The sequence below is a fragment of the Oncorhynchus gorbuscha genome, linkage group LG14 (genome assembly GCF_021184085.1).
Source record: "Oncorhynchus gorbuscha isolate QuinsamMale2020 ecotype Even-year linkage group LG14, OgorEven_v1.0, whole genome shotgun sequence".
In the NCBI taxonomy this organism is placed as follows: domain Eukaryota; kingdom Metazoa; phylum Chordata; class Actinopteri; order Salmoniformes; family Salmonidae; genus Oncorhynchus; species Oncorhynchus gorbuscha.
In genome coordinates this window covers 49,304,571-49,324,210 of record NC_060186.1, presented here as the reverse complement: position 1 = coordinate 49,324,210, position 19,640 = coordinate 49,304,571, and the positions used below count along the sequence as shown (strand labels likewise).

The 19,640-nt window shown below is 43.1% G+C and overlaps 1 protein-coding gene across 2 annotated transcripts; it reads left to right on the top strand.

The window, feature by feature from the left end:
- The first annotated feature begins 244 nt into the window (after positions 1-244).
- Positions 245-15,326, top strand: LOC123995664 (DBH-like monooxygenase protein 1 homolog). Of its 2 annotated transcripts, XM_046299319.1 has the most exons (13): positions 245-377; positions 701-896; positions 2,713-2,859; positions 3,065-3,232; positions 3,432-3,515; positions 5,578-5,757; positions 5,902-6,004; positions 6,181-6,347; positions 6,590-6,781; positions 7,195-7,254; positions 8,572-8,714; positions 13,123-13,291; positions 13,555-15,326. In XM_046299319.1, the coding sequence occupies exons 2-13, from the start codon at positions 840-842 to the stop codon at positions 13,708-13,710; spliced, it is 1,626 nt and encodes a 541-aa protein (XP_046155275.1). In that variant the 5' UTR covers positions 245-377; positions 701-839; the 3' UTR covers positions 13,711-15,326. The 2 variants fall into 2 exon arrangements, with proteins under 2 accessions (XP_046155275.1, XP_046155274.1); XM_046299318.1 differs by lacking the exon at positions 245-377 and having other exon boundaries at positions 385-896.
- Positions 15,327-19,640: the final 4,314 nt, after the last annotated feature.

Sequence of the window (19,640 nt, the reverse complement as noted above, 5' to 3'; positions counted from 1 at the left end):
TGAGATATGAGAAACACAGGCCTTCTGTATCTTTTATTATTTCGTATTTATGTAATACTCTTGTTTTTCTTCCTCTATAGACTTATTCTAATTTAGCTTGTGTTTTTGCTTTGAGTTTTATTTTTAACTCAGGTTGGTATTTAGGCTAATAGTCTATTATGCCCTTACACGTTCAGAGATGATCCATCCAGTGTCTAACTATACATTCTGACCATGCACCCTGTTGTGCACTTCAGAATGTATGTGCTTGTAACGCACCCATTCTTCACGTTCTGTCCCGTCGATACAGGCCGTTAAAAGTATGTGTAGCCTCTATCACGGTCCTATGCTGTACTGCCGAAAACCGCAGCCACCTGTGTGTACAACGAACCACTCAGGTAAGGCCTGACCACAGAAGTAGCCGTGTGGGACGTGTCTCTAAAGATCAGAGGGGCCAGCACACATTTCGACAGTTGTAGTGAGAGAATGAGAGAAGCGCTGCTTCCTCGCAGATTAAGCGTCTTTAGGTCGCCGCGCACCACTGGCAAACCTCTACAGAAACGTCAATTTATCTCAACAACGACATTCAATGAGACATTTCAGTTTGTTTGTGGTTGTTTCTTTTTTTTACGTCAACGTTCACAATGTTACCCGCGAAATATCGTAGTGTCCTAGTTCTCTTCACAGCTTTTTGGTTTTACGCATCTTTTTCCCACGGCAGCGGATTTAGACATTCAACCATCTTGGACCCTCATGGGAAATACCATCTAAAGTGGAGGTTTGACCGGGGAACAATTACTTTCGAAATAGAAGTGGAAACGACAGGATATGTAGGATTTGGTCTATCTCCCAACGGTGCAATGGCGTTGTCGGATATTGTCATTGGTGGAGTCACAGATGGAAGACCCTATCTACAGGTATGCACCTTTGGTTTTACAGAATGAAAGTGGCGCATCTAGGCCTATGCCTTGCTTTTTATCACGAGGCGGGCTACTTTCAATTGCATTTTTGTTTACATGACATACATACTTCAGTTGTATGGAAAATAATGATTTATATTACATTTATGTTTAACTCTTTTCCCAAGGCTATTTGGGTTATACTGTGGATGTTGAAATAGTCCTATCTAAATCCCGATTAAAATAGCTAGAACATAGTCATTGAGGATCTCCAAATTGAACCAATAGTGACATCTGTTATTGGTTAGGTGTAACTAGGTATGGTAAACTGTTGTGATGCACAGCCAGACACTCATGGCTTAACTCCAACAGTGTAAGGGGTCTTGATATTGCTACACATCACAGGAATCTCGCTCTGCCTCAGGGATCAGGGATCAAGGATAACATTTCTGGCAACGATGCCACACAATCCAAAATAACCTCTCTCATTGTGTTACCAGAAGGAGACGGTAGCTGTAGTTTTGTGCCAATGTTGTTGTCGTTTGCCCGCCTTGGTGGAAAATTGTCATACGTATTTGCAAGCTAGGCTTGGCAGTGACAGCCAGACACTTGCCAACAACAGCCCCATTTTATACCTGGTGCAAACATGGGTCCTCTGTCCTGAGATCTTGTCTAGATTCTGATTGTACCCACATTTTCAGAAATCTGTCTACACATGGTATTACAATGTGTCTCCGATTTGTTCATGGTGTCCCCACTGTGACCAGATTTCCTGGTTCCTCCCTGCATGCTAATTATTACAAAGCCATTCTTTCAAAATAATATTGATTGATTTATTTTAAGACACATAGTCAATGGTGCCACCTGTCTATGATTTTAGAGTTGTAACTGTGCAGATCCGTCTACACTTGTAAGATATCCAGACACAATGCCTGACTACCTCCGGAGGTGTTCAATGCCTGACTACCTCCGGAGGTGTTCAATGCCTGACTACCTCCGGAGGTGTTCAATGCCTGACTACCTCCGGAGGTGTTCAATGCCTGACTACCTCCGGAGGTGTTCAATGCCTGACTACCTCCGGAGGTGTTCAATGTCTGACTACCTCCGGAGGTGTTCAATGCCTGACTACCTCCGGAGGTGTTCAATGTCTGACTACCTCCGGAGGTGTTCAATGCCTGACTACCTCCGGAGGTGTTCAATGCCTGACTACCTCCGGAGGTGTTCAATGTCTGACTACCTCCGGAGGTGTTCAATGCCTGACGAATGCATGCCAGGTAGATCTGATCACAATCCGATCACAATGCGCCTTTTAATCGACTACACCTGTCTAAAAATGTGGGGACAATCAGAATGTCGACAAGATCAGGACAAAATACGCTAGTGCCAAGATGTTAGTGGCAGGTATAAACAGGGCTCAAGACAAATTAGGTATAGTAACTGTAGTCATCCTAGCTATAGTAATCATACAGTTTATTTAATTTTACCTTTATTTTACTAGGCAAGTCAGTTAAGAACAAATTCTTATTTTCAATGACGGCCTAGTGGGTTAACTGCCTGTTCAGGGGCAGAACGACAGATTTTGTATATTGTCAGCACGGGGATTTGAACTTGCAACCTTTCGGTTACTAGTCCAATGCTCTAACCACTAGGCTACCCTGCTAGAGTGCTCTTTCAATTGTGTCATAAGAACACTGGTTTTACCCAAGTTTAGTGAATTACATCTATGTATCTATAATTACATTGAAGAGCTCTCTTATCCCCTCCTTCATTTTTGGTTAATTACAGTATTATTGCAGCCAGAATAGTTGTGTTTTATCCGGCATGCTTTCTACAGGATTACTTTGCAGACGCCAAGAGAAAAGTGCATAGAGATGTTCAGCAGAACTACAGGCTGGAGTATGGCAGGGAGAACAATACACACACTGTCCTGGCTTTCAGCAGGGATCTCCTGACCTGTGACACAAATGACAAGGACATCACGGTACGTGGGCGGTGGAAGTGTTTTATCTTCTGGGAAATGAGTGGGTTGTTTGGATGTTTAAATGTGCGCTTGTGTATGGGGTAAGGTGGGTGGGCGTTTTAGTTAGAGTGTCAGTTCGTGCCCGGGGTTTTCATAGTACTTCTTACAGAATTTTTAAAATTTAAATGAATTGATAGATAATATATGTGTAATATGTGCTGCCCAGGAAAGCACAGTGAGGGTGATATGGGCCTACCACAGTGACGATGTGGGACCGTCAGGACCGATGTACCATGGAGTGAACAGGGGGAGGAAGAGTATGCGGCTACTCGACCCAGGAAGTAAAGTTAATATTACCTCTGGGACCGACTTTTTCAACTTGCAAAACATAAACGTAAGTGTGACAGCTGGAGAAGACAAACGCTGCCCAGTATCCACCCGTCTCTTAAACAAACCTGATACCACTTCTGGCTTTTGTTACTTCTGAGAGACCTTTACAACTCGTGATACCGTATTTGCACTGTGTGAGATCTAGTCACATTTTATTAAGGGTAAACATCAGTCTTGCTGTCTTGTTGTTTCTCTCAAGATAGGTGCCAGTGCCATACAAGGACACTACCTACTGGTGTCAGATATTTCAGATCCAGGAGGTACAGCAGAAGCATCACATAATTAGAGTAAGTACACGCTTGGAAATCATTGAGCTATATTAACAGCACAGCAGAAAAACAATAGCAAATCGACGACAGGCTTTCTCTTGAGGAAGGACTAGCCTATAGTTCAGTCATGGCGCAAGTCAGTTTGTTTGCCCTTCTCTAAAGGCATCTCACCTGGATCATTTGAGTTCTTATTTGGTCTGTCTGTGTCCCTCTTTCATTGCTGTCGTCTGAAGTATGTTCACCCCCTTGGGGGGAGCTCTCTCTCACTTCAGAGCCACACCTGCAGCTTGTTTGCAGCTTCAAATTGCTACTGTGTATTAGAAGAGCCATTGTTTTAATTATATACCCCAAACATAATTGAACAAGTATGAAACCAAAAGCCTTCCAAACACACTTGATTAAAGGAGGTAGCACGTACAATTTAGAATCAAAGGTATGGTATGACGGTACATTGATTTGTCATAAATACCAAACGTGCTCTTAAATCTAAATCCCAAATCTGCTTGTATGTTTATCTACACTGCCTTAGCTATATCATGTCATGTGGAATAGTGGTACTGTGCCGTGTTGTCATTTGTCGTACCACTTACGGAAGGACTATTCTGTCAAGTCAAACAATGTTACGCAAAAACAAAGAGTCTTCAGTCATTAAGTGAACCAGAGCCAGAAAGAGATAAATATGGCTCGCTCCCTCTTCTCTTACTTCCCCTCCAGCACATAGCTTACTGTACTGCCCCATGGAGCTGGTTCTTCTCGTCTGTTCTCCACTCTGCCACTCGGATGATAACAATTAGAGCATAGACTGAGAAACACCAGCACCATTCTAGACTAAAAATATGCTCCATTGGAGAACAAAAAAGATGTGGAAAATCCTAGCCTTATTAACAGCTGGGGGTGTCTGATTCCACTATGCACAACACACGCGCTGTTGTTTAAAGATAGCCCGTATATTGTTGTGAACTCTTATTTTAGAGGGATCTTTTGCATAACGGAATGATGTAAGGTACTAAAAGAGTTGCTAGCACACAATTAGAGTGAAACGGAAATCATTTGGTTATCCAAATGGGAGTCAGGCTGTTGTCATTAAACATATTTTTCCATCCCAGATGTTTTCGTGTGCGTGTGCATGATGTGTGAGTCAGCGAGCGAGAGGCCGTATGTAAGACATCTGTTTTTATGCGTGATCTGAATAGGACTGTCTCATCCAATTCATCTGTGGTCCATAAAGAAACATTACTGTTGTTCTTTTTTTGCGTTTTAAAGCATTTATACAGAAGTTTAAAAGAGCCAGTCTCATTTTCCCTGTGCACGCCTATCCTGACATAAAAACATTTTTTTAAACATTCCCATGGTATTTTCTCAGTCGTGGTTTCTCTCTCTACCCTCTGCTCCACCTGTTTCATCCCTCTGGGGGATTTATTTGGCCTTTCACCACCTCACCCCACCCGCTATTATCCTGGGCACCGCAACCTCACTTCCTGTTTAGCTGACTCTGACTTTCAAGACTTCCTGAAAACTGTGTCTACATGACATGCGTATTTGAGTTTGACAGACGTATTCTGTTCAACAAAGTCCTCTATTCAGAGACAGCAGCCTATAAAGTGTCTCAAATCGTCTAACAAGGGATACTCCCCCCCCCCTCTCATGTCACAATCTCAACCTCTAACTTCGACTACGACAGCTGCTTCCACCCTAAATAATAACAATTGAGAAAAAGTAAACGAAAGAATGTCTAAATATTTATATGGTGGTCATAGGCCAAGCTTTGGTCTTATGTCGTGCTGATTTGAAAGGAGGCCTCACAGTATGATGTCACAGTTTGCCCAGCAGGCAGCAAGCTGCTTTGCTCAGAATCGCAGGCCAAACTAGAGGCCCCTATCGAGGAAAAAATAATATTTTTCACTACTTCCATCCTATGGTGAGCAGGGCCAACCGAATCCTGTTTATCCCATCTCATGTGTATCCTACGGTTAAGAGCAATAGAGTTGAGGTCTTTTAAGGCAAGTGTAGGCAATTCAAAAGAAGCCAACTGTGGTTTAGAATGCATTCAAATGTACAACTTCCCCTCTTTTGTTTACAGATTGAGCCTTTGATTCAAAGGGGCCACGAAAACTTGGTTCATCACATTTTGTTGTATCAATGTAATAGCAACTTGAATGAGAGTGAGCTCGGTGCCAGCCATGAATGTTACCATCCAAATATGCCTGACTCATTTCTCACCTGTGAGACGATAGTCTTCGCCTGGGCCATCGGTGGTGAGGTGGGCAATTGTTTTCTACTTGTGGTGGTTTTCGATTCAGTGTCGTAATACATTTCATTAGCTACATGTGTGTGCGTGTATCGGAGTGGCCGCGTAAGCATCCTTATCGACATGTTCAGTGTGCCTCTCAATCTACCCTCACAGGGGTTCACCTATCCGCCCCACGTTGGTCTGTCCATTGGCACAGCAATAGACCCTGTCTATGTCCTGATGGAGGTCCACTACGACAACCCAGCCCTTCAACAAGGTACAGTACACCCACAAAGACGCGTCATGTTACAGCGAACGTGGCTCATTTGCCATGGCCATTGTGTTCTTCCTTTTCACCCGTTCACAGCATACACATTTGTGTGCGCCAAAGTGACATCTACAGCACAACGGTCAGTTACCCTGTGAGCGGTAATGTTACTGTTTCCTTCTCAGGAGTGGTGGACAGCTCTGGCCTGCGTCTCTTCTACACCCCAGAGCTGCGCCAGTATGATGCAGGTGTGATAGAGACAGGTGTGTGGGTCAGTCTGTACCACATGCTGCCTCCAGGCATGCAGGAGTACGTCTCCGAAGGACACTGTACCCGCGAGTGTCTGCAGGAGGTAAGACAGCCAGCTCTGGCGTTGTTTTTCAATCTGGTGCGATGCCAAAAGTCCCATTTCACTAGGGAACAACAGGCATCCAACATCCACTGTTAAATTACTGTTATGCTACATCACCTACAGTGGCAAGCCTCTGTTTTATTCTTGCTACGTTCCCAAAACAGTGATCATCCAAAAGTGCAATTAAACTAAAAAAAAACACTTTCTGCATCTATGAGAGAATCTCTTTGCTCCTCCATCAGTCCCTAGGCCAGGAGATGCCCAATGGAGTGAGGGTGTTTGCTGTTCTGATGCATGCCCACCTAGCTGGCCGCGCCATCAGAACCAGACACCTCCGGGAGCAGGAGGAGCTGCAGCCCCTGTCACATGACGAGGAGTTTGACTTCAACTTCCAGGAGTTCCAGCTGCTGAAGGAAGAGAGGCTGCTGCTACCTGTTGGTACACTGCTATACTGTTAACCTGACATGTTAAGTAGTGAAGGAAACATGAGAATATAAATCTACTGCTTGAGCTTCCCATGCAGGTCTAAGCAGGTTTACCTCACCCTTTGATGAACAGTAAAGATTGATGATTGCATTACTTTGATCCACCGACATACTGTAGATACAGGACAGAAGTGGTTCATTTTGGGGGGTTTTGCTCACTTATGTGAAAATGATTTCATACAAACGGCTGTTGCCTTTGACCGCAGTACAGCCGTGCTAAAACCACAGTGAGTCACACCTTATGCACTGTTGCTTTAGTGTTGTATTGATGTTGTACTTTATGACAGCGCCATTCTGTTTGATGTGGGGTTCTAAATTCACAACCAGAGAAGAGCCTTGATTTCAATATGTTTTCTTTTCAGGGTGACCATTTGATCACAGAATGCAAGTACACCACGAAAGGCAGACAAAACATGACCTGGGTAAGAATGTCGTACTCACAATCCACATGGATAAATGAAAACACACTTTTTTTTCTCCTTTAATTATCTGTTCTTCTGAGTTTACAGAGATCACAACATTTTTCAGTGTGTCCTATTGGTCCTCCGGCTGAGCCTATTTGACTCTATTTGAGCTTGTGTTTCTCATCTGTCTGTCTTTCCAGGATTTGATGATTTGGTTGGTTGCCGGATGGTACAATAGTGATCGTGTTCACGCCAATTTTATTACAGAACCCTTTAGGATAGAGCTATGGGATTATTCCTTTGACTTCAGCGTCGCCATGAGACAGACACGAAGCACATTGTTTTGAAACATTCTTATCGTGAAGAATAATTACATTGAAGACCACTATCGTTCCTATTTCTCAAAATGAAGAAGGATAATATATCAGTGGAAAGAGGTGAAGGCTACTTGAATGCAATGGAAGGGAATATTGTTATAGGAATGAGTTGTGTTTCCCCTGCATGAACCTCTTGGTTGATACTTTCAGATGTATGTGTTAAAGACTGTCTGTTCTTGGCTGAACAAGCTGTCTGCAAATACAGCCCCGGGACCACAGACGAATCTTGGTTATATCGCCGTTTGCAGCTACTGGCACTGTTTCTTACAGAGACATCAAACTAACACATTTCTGATGACTAGTCGTAAAACCAGGGCAGTTTTCTTCTGACGTTACTCTCTACTGTTCAGGAGGAAACATGATAACTCATTGTTATTCTGGAACGACATGAGACTGAATTTGAATCCATTGTTATGGTTTTGTGAATTCATGCCAATTATTTTCCCCGAAAAAACACATTGCTTGCCATTGCAACTTTGTCCAGCGCACGGCGCCACAAAGCAGTGATTTTGTGTCTGCTCCTTGTCAGAAATCATACACCCTGAAGTAGTCCTTAATGGGATCATTCACCCAAGTTACAAAATGTTACATTGGTTTCCTTACCCTGTAAGCAGTCTGTGTACCTGGTATGACACTAATCCATGATTTGGTTTAGTTTCCCTGGCACTGTTTCCAATATGCTAACATTTTATCACTCACATTCAAATTTGTTCCGAAACCGATTTTCGTGATTTCTTAGTGGCTGTTAGAGTTGATGATTGTTACGCAGATATCGGTGTATTTGTTGACAAATGTTTCTGTGGAGCTAAATAGAATGAAATAAAAGTGTAATGTGATAGTTGTAAAACATGGTAAGTGGTAACCTTAATTTAGCTGTGGTATTGGCGTTTAATATTGAGCATACTGATTGTCTCCCAGGCTTGATTTCTTGATTATTTTCCTCTGGTTGTTCCTTCAGGGTGGTTTGACCACCAGGGATGAGATGTGTCTGTCGTACCTACTCTACTATCCCAGAGTGAACCTGGCCAGGTGTGAGAGCCTCCCTGAGATCACCGGGCAGCTCAAGTTCATTGGAGTCAAAGAGATCCAGGCCCCTGTCACGTAAGTATGCAGCTGTATACTGTAACTGCAATACCAATGCAGCAGTTCAAGTTGGAACCTGCAACAACAATTGGGGAAGATACTTATGAGGTGAAGAGTTTCTCTTCCTGGAGCACCTTTCAAAGGTCACACAGCATGTGTTCTCAGGGAGAAGTTATGTTTCGAATTAGTTACTGCATGTTATACAGCGAGTACATACAGTGCATTCGGAAAGTATTCAGACCCCTTGATTTTTTCCAAATGTTGTTACGTTAAAGCCTTATTCTAAAATCTACACAAAATACCCCATAATGGCAAAGTGAAAATGTTTTTTTAGAAATGTTTGCAAATTTGCAATGACATTTGCTATGACTCGAAATACAGCTCAGGTGCATCCGGTTTCCATTGATCATCCTTGAGATGTATCTACAACTTGATTGGAGTCCACCTGTGGTAAATTCAATTGATTGGGCAGGATTTGGAAAGGCACACACCTGTCTATATAAGGTCCCACAGTTGACAGTGCATGTCAGAGCAAAAACCAAGCCATGCGGTCAAATTAATTGTCCGTAGAGCTCCGAGACAGGATTGTGTTGAGGCACATAGCTGGGGAAGGGTACCAAAAAATGTCTGCAGCATTGAAGGTCCCCAAGAGCCCAGTGACCTCCATCATTCTTAAATGGAAGAATTTTCGAAACACCAAGACTCTTCCTACTGTAGATCTGGCTGCCCGGCCAAACTGAGCAATCAGGGGGGATTGGCCTTGATCAGGAAGGTGACCAAGAACCCGATGGTCACTCTGAAAGAGCTCCAGAGTTCCTCTGTGGAGATGGGAGAACCTTCCAAAAGGACAACCTTTTCTGCAGCACTCCACCAATCAGGCCTTTATGGTAGAGTGGCCAGACGGAAGTCACTCCTCAGTAAAAGGCACATGACAGCCTGTTTGGAGTTTGCCTAAAGACACCTAAAGACTCTCAGACAATGAGAAACAATGGTCTGATTAAACCAACATCAAACTCTTTGGCCTGAATGCCAAGCGTCACTCCTGGAGGAAACCTGGCACCCTCACTACGGTGAAGCATGGTGGTGCCAGCATCATGCTGTGGGAATTTTTTTCAGGTGCAGTTACTGGGAGATGAGTCAGGATTGAGGGAAAGATGAACAGAGAAAAGTACAGAGAGATCTTTGATGAAAACCTGCTCCTGAGCACTCTGGACCTCAGATTGGGGCGAAGGTTCACCTTCCAAAAGGACAACAGCCCTAGGCACACAGCCAAGACAACGCAAGAGAGGCTTTGGTACAAGAATCTGAGTGTGCTTGAGTGACCCAGCCAGAGCCCGAACTTGAACCCGATCTAACATCTTTGGAGAGACCTGAAAATAGCTGTGCAGCAACGGTCCCCATCCAACCTGGCAGTGCTTGAGAGATCTGCAGAGAAGAATGGGAAAAACTCCCCAAATACAGGTGTGCCAAGCTTGTAGCGTCATACCCAAGAAGACTCGAGGCTGTAATCACTGCCAAAGGTGCTTCAACAAAGTACTGAGTGAAGGGTATGAATACTTATGTAAATATCTTTTTATTTTTTATAATAATACATAATACAAAAAAAATCTGTTTTTGTTTTGTCATTATGGGGGTATTGTGTGTAGATTGATGAGCAGAACACTTGTATTACCCATATTATAATAAGGCTGTAACGTAACAGAATGTGGAAAAAGGGGTGTTAATACTCTCCGAATGCACTGTAAATACAGTGGGGCAAAAAAGTATTTAGTCAGCCACCAATTGTGCAAGTTCTCCCACTTAAAAATATGAGAGAGGCCTGTAATTTTCATCATAGGTACACTTCATCTATGACAGATGAAATGAGAAAAAAAAATCCAGAAAATCACATTGTAGGTTTTTTTATGATTTTATTTGCAAATTATGGTGGAAAATAAGTATTTGGTCAATAACAAAAGTTTATCTCAATACTTTGTTTTATACCCTTTGTTGGCAATGACAGAGGTCAAACGTTTTCTGTAAGTCTTCACAAGGTTTTCACACACTGTTGCTGGTATTTTGGCCCATTCCTCCATGCAGATCTCCTCTAGGGCAGTGATGTTTTGGGGCTGTTGCTGGGCAACACGGACTTTCAACTCCCTCCAAAGATTTTCTATGGGGTTGAGATCTGGAGACTGGCTAGGCCACTCCAGGACCTTGAAATGCTTCTTACGAAGCCACTCCTTCGTTGCCCGGGCAGTGTGTTTGGGATCATTGTCATGCTGAAAGACCCAGCCACGTTTCATCTTCAATGTCCTTGCTGATGGAAGGAGGTTTTCACTCAAAATCTCACGATACATGGCCCCATTCATTCTTTCCTTTACACGGATCAGTCGTCCTGGTCCCTTTGCAGAAAAACAGCCCCAAAGCATGATGTTTCCACCCCCATGCTTCACATTAGTTATGGTGTTATTTGGATGCAACTCAGCATTCTTTGTCCTCCAAACACGACGAGTTGAGTTTTTACCAAAAAGTTATATTTTGGTTTCATCTGAACATATGACATTCTCCCAATCTTCTTCTGGATCATCCAAATGCTCTCTAGCAAACTTCAGACGGGCCTGGACATGTACTGGCTTAAGCAGGTAGACACGTCTGGCACTGCAGGATTTGAGTCCCTGGCGGCGTAGTGTGTTACTGATGGTAGGCTTTGTTACTTTGGTACCAGCTCTCTGCAGGTCATTCACTAGGTTCTGGGATTTTTGCTCACCGTTCTTGTGATCATTTTGACCCCACGGAGTGAGATCTTGCATGGAGCCCCAGATCGAGTTAGATTATCAGTGGTCTTGTATGTCTTCCAATTCTTAATAATTGCTCCCACAGTTGATTTCTTCAAACCAAGCTGCTTACCTATTGCATATTCAGTCTTCCCAGCCTGGTGCAGGTCTACAATTTTGTTTCTGGTGTCCTTTGACAGCTCTTTGGTCTTGGCCATAGTGGAGTTTGGAGTGTGACTGTTTGCGGTTGTGGACAGGTGTCTTTTATACTGATAACAAGTTCAAACAGGTGCCATTAATACAGGTAACGAGTGGAGGACAGATGAGCCTCATAAAGAAGATGTTACAGGTCTGTGAGAACCAGAAATCTTGCTTGTTTGTAGGTGACCAAATACTTATTTTCCACCATAATTTGCAAATAATTTCATAAAAAATCCTACAATGTGATTTTCTGGATTTTTTTCCCTCATTTTGTCTGTCATAGTTGAAGTGTACCTATGATGAAAATTACAGGCCTCTCTCATCTTTTTAAGTGGGAGAACTTGCACAATTTGTGGCTGACTAAATACTTTTTTGCCCCACTGTATGTTCTCTCAGGCCTGAGAGAGAAAATAGTGGAAGGACTGGAAAAGATTAATGGGACAAGGAGATTGCAGGCCATTAGAAGGAAAGAAGGAAGGACAGAGGAATATGGACTCACACTAGCCCAGTGGGGTCAACATGTGGAGCTGAGCTGCAGCTGAGAACAGTGATACACATTGTCCTGTTTTAGCAGGTTCTGTTATGTTTTACTAGTTAGCATGCTGGAATTTGACGGCGAGATATACAAAGCAATAGTTTATTGTTTTCCTCACTATGTTTTTGCTCTTGAATTCCATTCATTTTGTTCAAAATAACATGTTTTTCATCAAATGAAATGAAACGATACACAATAGTTGCTGTGAAAACAATCATTTTGCCGTAACGTTTCAATTTGTTTGCTGTAAGCGCATGAAAGGAAATCCTAAAATATAACGTCATTTTACTTCATATAATGATTACGTCACATAGAAGTCAGTTCATTGTATGTCCGTACAGTAAACACAGTTCAACGTGTTCCTTAATCCGATGCTACGTATTGTAATGTGTCCATGGTCTCTACTGTTCATATGCTCCTGTTTAGTAGGTTGCGTAAGGTAACACCTTGGCCCTGAGAATAATGAGAGGCCTGGAAATGAGAGCCTATTTCATGGGTCGAGCTGCTGGAGTGCATTTACAGAGGGACGCAACTCCTTCTGTTCTCATTCACAAGAACGAGGAGGTTACGAATAGATCGGCTGCTCTAAAAAAAAAGATGAAGTTACACAGCTCTTTCTTCCATCCGAGAAAGGCTATGTGCTCTCCCAAGCAAACTTGTCGTAAAGACGAACACTAACCTTCTGTAAACACAAACAGGCCTTAGCAGGAAACTACTAAATGTCCCACTTCCCCCTAACGTCTACCTCATGGAAATGCTTTGGGAATGATCTGGTTTAGCAGCTCTGCCCTTTTTCCCTTCTGACCATAAGTTGTCAAAATGTTGAATAGTGTACATGTACACATATGCAGCGACCGATATATTGCGCATCTGCAGACGTATGGGGAAACATTCTACCTACTGTCACTTAATGTACATTCCTCTTCTGTCAAAGGACCTGGCCTTTCATGATCAAGAGCCCAAAGAAGTATAGCAACCTATCCTTCACAGAGGCCATGGACAAGTACAGGTGGTCCAAGAAAAGGGGGAAGTCCTTCAACGAGATGGTTCTACAGCTGCCCATTAACGTGCGCTGCTCCAAGTGGGGGCAGGACGAGTGGTCGGTGAGTGTTCCGTCAGGATCAGGCAGCTGGGGCTGGGGCTAATCTGGTGCTATCAATTAGTCTCTGATGGAAATACATATATGTCATCCACCAATGAAACTGTGCCCTTTCACTCTTCCGGGATGTTGATTTATATTCATTTTGTTGAAAGTTGTTTGTTTAATTTGACTGTATAATATATGCTTGAATGTGCTTTGGTGAGTCATCTTCCTCCCTATATTTCATAGTTATTCCCGTTTCCCTCTCGTTCTTTTCCCCTCCAGATTCAAGGGACGTTAGTGTCACCACCAGAGGTGAAGTCTGAAGTCAAGCCTCCCTCCGTGGTGTGTCGTTCTGCCTCAGAGCCACACAGCGGAGTGGTTCTCCTCTTTACATTGTGCCTCACATACTCCGTAGTCCAGGCCTGTTTAAGCCTTTAGCCTGTAGCCTATAGCCATGCAACTGTGTGAATCACACCACTCCCTGTGTATTAGAAGGACTCTTCCATCAGAGGTGCTGATGTTGACATGGTGGATTTTTTTTTTTTTGGGGGGGGGGGTTATTGTCTAAATATATATAAAACATACTTTTAAAATGTTTTATGTCCAAGAGTTAATAAATGTTTATTTAGAGTTGTGTTTTGGAAGTAGTAGTATTACCTATGGCCAAGAAGGTTAAGTTTAGGTAGGTAGTTATTTACGTTGAGTGTAAAACCCTTTTTGCTAGTATTGCCCATGACACATTCTTCATATTCTTCTATGATTTATGGATAAATTGCCCAGAATTTAGGCCTGCAATATAGTCCCAAATACCAGTGAATTTCTCCAGACCTGATTCAAATAATTGACAAGGCTACATAGAAACATATAGTTGGCTCAGGGTAGTTTCAGTACTGTAAGGCCACTGTTACAGCCTTGGTCACCCTGGTACCGCTAGGAACATCTCTCCCTAAGGCCGCAGTGCTGCCAGCACCACTAGTCCGACTTACAGCGATTACTCTGGCTGAGTAACTCCAATGTGCCAATGTCCCATACAGTCGCAACCAGGGCAAAAAGGAAGGTCTCATTCTTGCTTTTCTGTTAGGAGTAGTTGGAGAGAAGAGTCATGGAATATGGAATACTGTGTTATTTCCAGACCATGTGGATGACATTGGATGAATGGTTGATTGAATGGATGAGTGGATGGATTTTGTTCATCTAATGGATACAGCAAGATACATCAATGGGATAGGGACGGTGAAGAAGGTATGTGAATTATTAGATTACATGGGCCATTTATGAAAAGGTATTACCATCATTATCTTTTACTAAGTTATTGATTGTTTCGTTTCTCTTTGTGCCTCTAGTTAGACGTGGATAGCTATGAAAAGGAGGTTTTCCGAATGGGGAGACGAATTTGCCACCAATTAGTGTGGGATTGATATGAATTGTTTGAGAGAGTCATGGGTGAAAACATGACCTTTTTTCCCTCCTTTCGGCTACCTCTCTGTCTGACAGTTCTTCTGTCTATGTTGTTCTATGAGTCTGTGCCGACTTTCCTCTCTGTTTCTGTGGTGCATGACATAGAGGTGATACCATAGAATACTGGAAGTATGAGATAGTATCCATCCACTCTCTCTCAAAACTGGCAAACCAAGACCACCCAAATTTAAAAAGGGATTTTATTTATTTATGCCAAAACCAGAAATCCAAGTTAATTGAGGATTCCCTGATAGTCATATTGGTCTGTATGCACTGAGGTGACCTTTAAAAATATATCTTTTTTCACCCTGTGTAAATCCAATTAGTATAATAAAAAATCTTCATCAAAATCTGTATGTTTAAGCAATCATTGGCATGTTTAACAATGGTATATCCACAATTGAGAATATTGCAGAAATTTTCAAACAAATAACAGTTTGAGGAGCCTTTTCAGCAGCATCCTGTTGCAAAGTGAGAAGTCATGTAAGAGTTTTGCATGGTTATTTGGTTTTCCTGGCCGTAAGTGCCCTTGTCAAATGCCATCAGACATGAAAGAGGCTCTCTAAAGATGGGCATGTTCAGAATAAAGTATGTGGCTGTGGTGCATCAGAGTAAATTGGTGTAATCCGTCCAATGATGTTGTTGGATCAAATAGAATTTACTCCTTAGGCCACTTCCTCTGTTGCTACTATTACGACTACTACTACTTCTACTATCACTGCTACTACTACTACTACGACTACTACTGTTACTACTACTACTACCACTGCTACTACTACGACTACTACTGTTACTACTACCACTGCTACTACTACTACTAAACTGACTGTCCCTATGCCAATGTTACACAGATATAATTACCCATAGCAGATTATTTTCATTCATTTGACATCAAGGCTAGTCCTTTCTGGGTGGCGACATGTTTTTTGGGGTCCATATTTTCCAAAATGATATCAATTCCAAACGCATCCAGCAGAGGTCAGTATTCACTAGCAAATTGCTGCATCTCGTTCTCAAACCAACACAGAAATAGTGTAAGCGCATGAGGACATCCCTATGACAAGTATCTCAGTGTGATATTGCAGGCACTGACTTTCCATAGTAAGCCTTGTAATGTATGCATCATTTAAATCCAATATCAAAAGTATGACATTCCTTTAAGTAAGACGGTGTAATACAAGGTCTTGGGCCAGGATGCCTGCCAATTTTTATTTATTTATTAGGAGCTCTATCCTGCACTGGGTTTGACTTGCTGACTAACCTTTGGATATGAACACACTGATCCCTCATAACATATCAATCTTGTATAGTATGTCTCAGCCCGGTCTCAGACACAGACAGACACAATCCCTCTGTCTGGGAGCTGCATGGAAACATTTGTTTCAAATTCGTGGTCAGTCTGGAGGGGCAGGAACCCTCCGCTGAGTCATCTGAACCTGCGAGGTCGTCACTCATGTTTGGGAGACTGTTGGTTCCTCTTCCTGTAACAGAGAGATGATTATTGAGCCCAGAGGAAGGTAGTGAGAGAGACTCAGACCACTGTCATTTCCCAAGGCCTCACAGACTGCTGTGGTTAGTGTGTAAACACACCCATCTGGCCAAACCAATGGGGAAGGACCTTTTCCCATCCTACCTCTATCCTTTCTCCTCCTCTCTTCTCCTGTCCTTGGACCTTTAACAGCAGCAGACTCACGGTCAACAACTGGCGATCCCCGCGAACGGCATTCGCTGGCCCTCAAGCGGCAGAGACCTGCTTTTATAAGACAAGAAGACTGCACAGGTCTCCTACTGCAGAAGGTGCCGTTTTCTCCTGGCTGGAGGATATGGATGGAAACTAATGTCGATGCCTTTCTTGAGGCCTATTATGTAAAGTCCTGCTTTGATGCTGCTCAGCACAGGATTGAGGCAGAGGCAGCAGGGGAATTGAAAAGAACAGAAAACTCATTCCTCACTCATGCGGTATGAGGCCAGGAGAATGGCAACGCAATATAGATATTTACTACAGACTTCATCAAAAGCACACCGTGTAGGCTATACTGAAGCGTATCTATCGTTTGTTTGGATGTCCATCTGACAACACATACCACATTAGGCTTTTGGCGTTGTTTATCTCATTCAAATGAACAGTAACTAAAACGGTCATAATTGCACATAATAATATTTCACTTCTGACCAAAGTCGACTCCCAAGACCGTGTTTGATGTATTTATACTGCAGTTAACATTGAAGCCCTTGAAGTGGGGTTTGTAAAAATCCGATCTGAGTCCTCCGCCCCATGGTCTTTGTTGTCTCTGTACATTGCTATGGTTTTTGTCCAGAGACTAGAGTGTAGTCTGGGAACCATGGTTTCCTCATTACTGGAAGCATGCCACCCTGCTATATAAATTGGATAGGAGGTTCTGAGAACGCATTGACCTACATTTTATAGAGAGAAACAAAAAACAGAACCCAAACCGGCTTCAGTTGGCTGGTTCCAAGTTCCAACATCAGACACCATCAGCTGATACTGGCCCTGTAAGAGTGCGTACTCTCAGCCACTAGCTAATAGCTTTCAGAGCCACACTCCACATCTGCAACAAATAAGCTCCAAATAAAACTCTGACTACAAAGCTGTGTAGAAAAATCATAAATGTTGATTTAGATTTTACTTGATAGGACTATTTTAACAAGATTTCCCCAAAGGAGATCCCCATACATGTATGTTTATGCAGGTGGTATATCATGAAACAAGCACACAGGCTGAGACTCAGCTTTTCCACTCACTTCTCTATAAAGTCAACTTAGCTAACCTATTTTTGATACACAGCTGCCCTTAACTCAAAGACAAGAGATGTTACCAGAAGTAACACACAATGGGCATGGTCTTTCCTATAGCCAGAGGGTTTTATAGTTGGGTTAGTTGATCAGATACAAGCCACACAAAGAACTGGCCAATGGGAAGAAAGAGGGATCTGGTTTAACCAACCACCAGTCTCTTAGCTGGACAGAGCTAAGGATCCCGGCCCAGGGCCTGGAGAAGGGTATCCTTGGGAGTATCTCAATGGCATATTCCTTCGTGTCCTCTCCTTTCTCCTTCACAAAACCCATTCGATGAGAAAGCCAGTGGCCCCTCCTCTAACCTTCTCCTCCAACGGGTTTTGAGAAGGAGGCAAAAGAGAGGACGCAAGGAGGATTCAATTGAGATTATCCTCTTGTAAATAGAGGGTTATGGGTGAGTACCACACGTGGGTAACAAAAATACTCCATGACTAAACTGAGTTATATTCACTTCAATCATATATCTCACTTTCAGTTGATGAGCATAGGGAAATAACCAGGTGATTTGTCGTATATTCCAATAAGCCAGATGTCCTGATGCTGTGCTGACAGTATTTTTAGGCCTTGCTTAAGCCCACGGGAAATATATCTCTTTATTTACCTTTTCGCGGGCGGGAGGAAATAGCTGCAGACCAGCAGCTACAACTGTGTTGGCATCGTACATTCCTGCTCTGCCCAATAAAGTGGCCCCCACTGGTAATACCAGTGGCCCCATGAAAATAGAGCCTCTCAAGAACACATTCCAGCAGATTCATCGAACCCCCGAAGGAATGTAAACTTTACTTTGGAGCTGGTCTGTTGTTCATTCTGTACTAGATCTATGGTACCAAGGAATTTTGTATTTGCTATGAAAGTGTGCACTGCGGTGGCTGCTCTGAGAAGGCATATTTGAAAAAAACGTAATAAATAAAGATGAGATCCCTCTCCCCATCTCTCTGTGCAACTGGCACGTTTTAACATAAAACCACTTTTATAGGAAGGCTTCAGTATACCGGTAAATATTGATGTTTTGCAAGGACTTCCAGCAATTTGTGGCTGTCGGCCAAGAGTTAAATATGCCCCTGGTGTTTTTCAACTGAAGTTACTCTCCCAGGCAGTCTTTGAAGTTGTTGGTCTGCTCTCAAAATTGGACAGAATATTTCATTTGGCGGGTGCGGTTTCGGGCTAATATATTTGTTTCACGTCAATAGCACGCCTGGCCTGACAGCCATCATGGTGCAATTGGCGGTAATGAAACACTGGAGAGCATTAGGACAGAAAACAACATACCCCATATTGCCTTCTAATGCGTGACAGGGATGCATTTATTTATTTATTTTTGTCTAAAATACACAGACAAATGTTTGCACAGGGACCAGGGGTATTTTGAGACACGTTAACAGCAGAGAGGCAAGAGTTAAGTACTCAGTGAGTACTATCTGGGCCTCCTGTCATCACAGGACACAAACAACAGCCAGGCAGCCAGCCACTCACTGTCCAGAGCACTTTCCGTATCCACCATGATCAAAAGTGCACAGCAAGGTCGACCGCATTCCACTGTAGTCTGTGAAAAATCAGAAACATTTGATCCGCCAATGTCAGTGGCGCACAGCATGCCTACATTGTGTCCTGTCACGATCTGCAACAACAGCCCTTCCGTTGACCTTTCATCTCTACCCAATTCCCAGGACAAGCCTGTGTGAGAGCTATGTACATGGCTGACAGCTGTGTTTTCCCCCTTCCATTAGCGACATTGGAAGTGAACTGCTTTAGTTGAGTTAGGGTTAGATGTGTATTTGAAATTCATATTTGCCGGACAAGGTGCACTCTTGAGTAGAGTCCCGTGTTCCTACTTCCTCCTATAAAGGTTGGATGTGGTTACGATGTGGCTGAGACCACACAAATGCCACAGGATGCCAGTGGTACACAGGATGGTGAAAACACGGTGAGGCGAAGGTCTCATAAACAGACGGCTGTAGTTCAGCACTCCTCCCCAGTGCGTTCTCCGCTAACGTTGCCAAAGAAAATGAAGTAGACTATTACGAGTTATCTACATGGCCTGAGTCCGTTACCATGACGACAGACTGTGTTTGCTTTTGTAATTACACAGTACA

Coding starts and splice junctions, on each gene's coding strand:
- LOC123995664 (XM_046299318.1), top strand. CDS start 624: ATGTTACCCGCGAAATATCGTAGTGTCCTAGTTCTCTTCACAGCTTTT. Junction 2,860..3,064: donor CAAATGACAAGGACATCACG/GTACGTGGGCGG, acceptor TGTGCTGCCCAG/GAAAGCACAGTGAGGGTGAT. Junction 6,782..7,194: donor AAGAGAGGCTGCTGCTACCT/GTTGGTACACTG, acceptor TTTTCTTTTCAG/GGTGACCATTTGATCACAGA.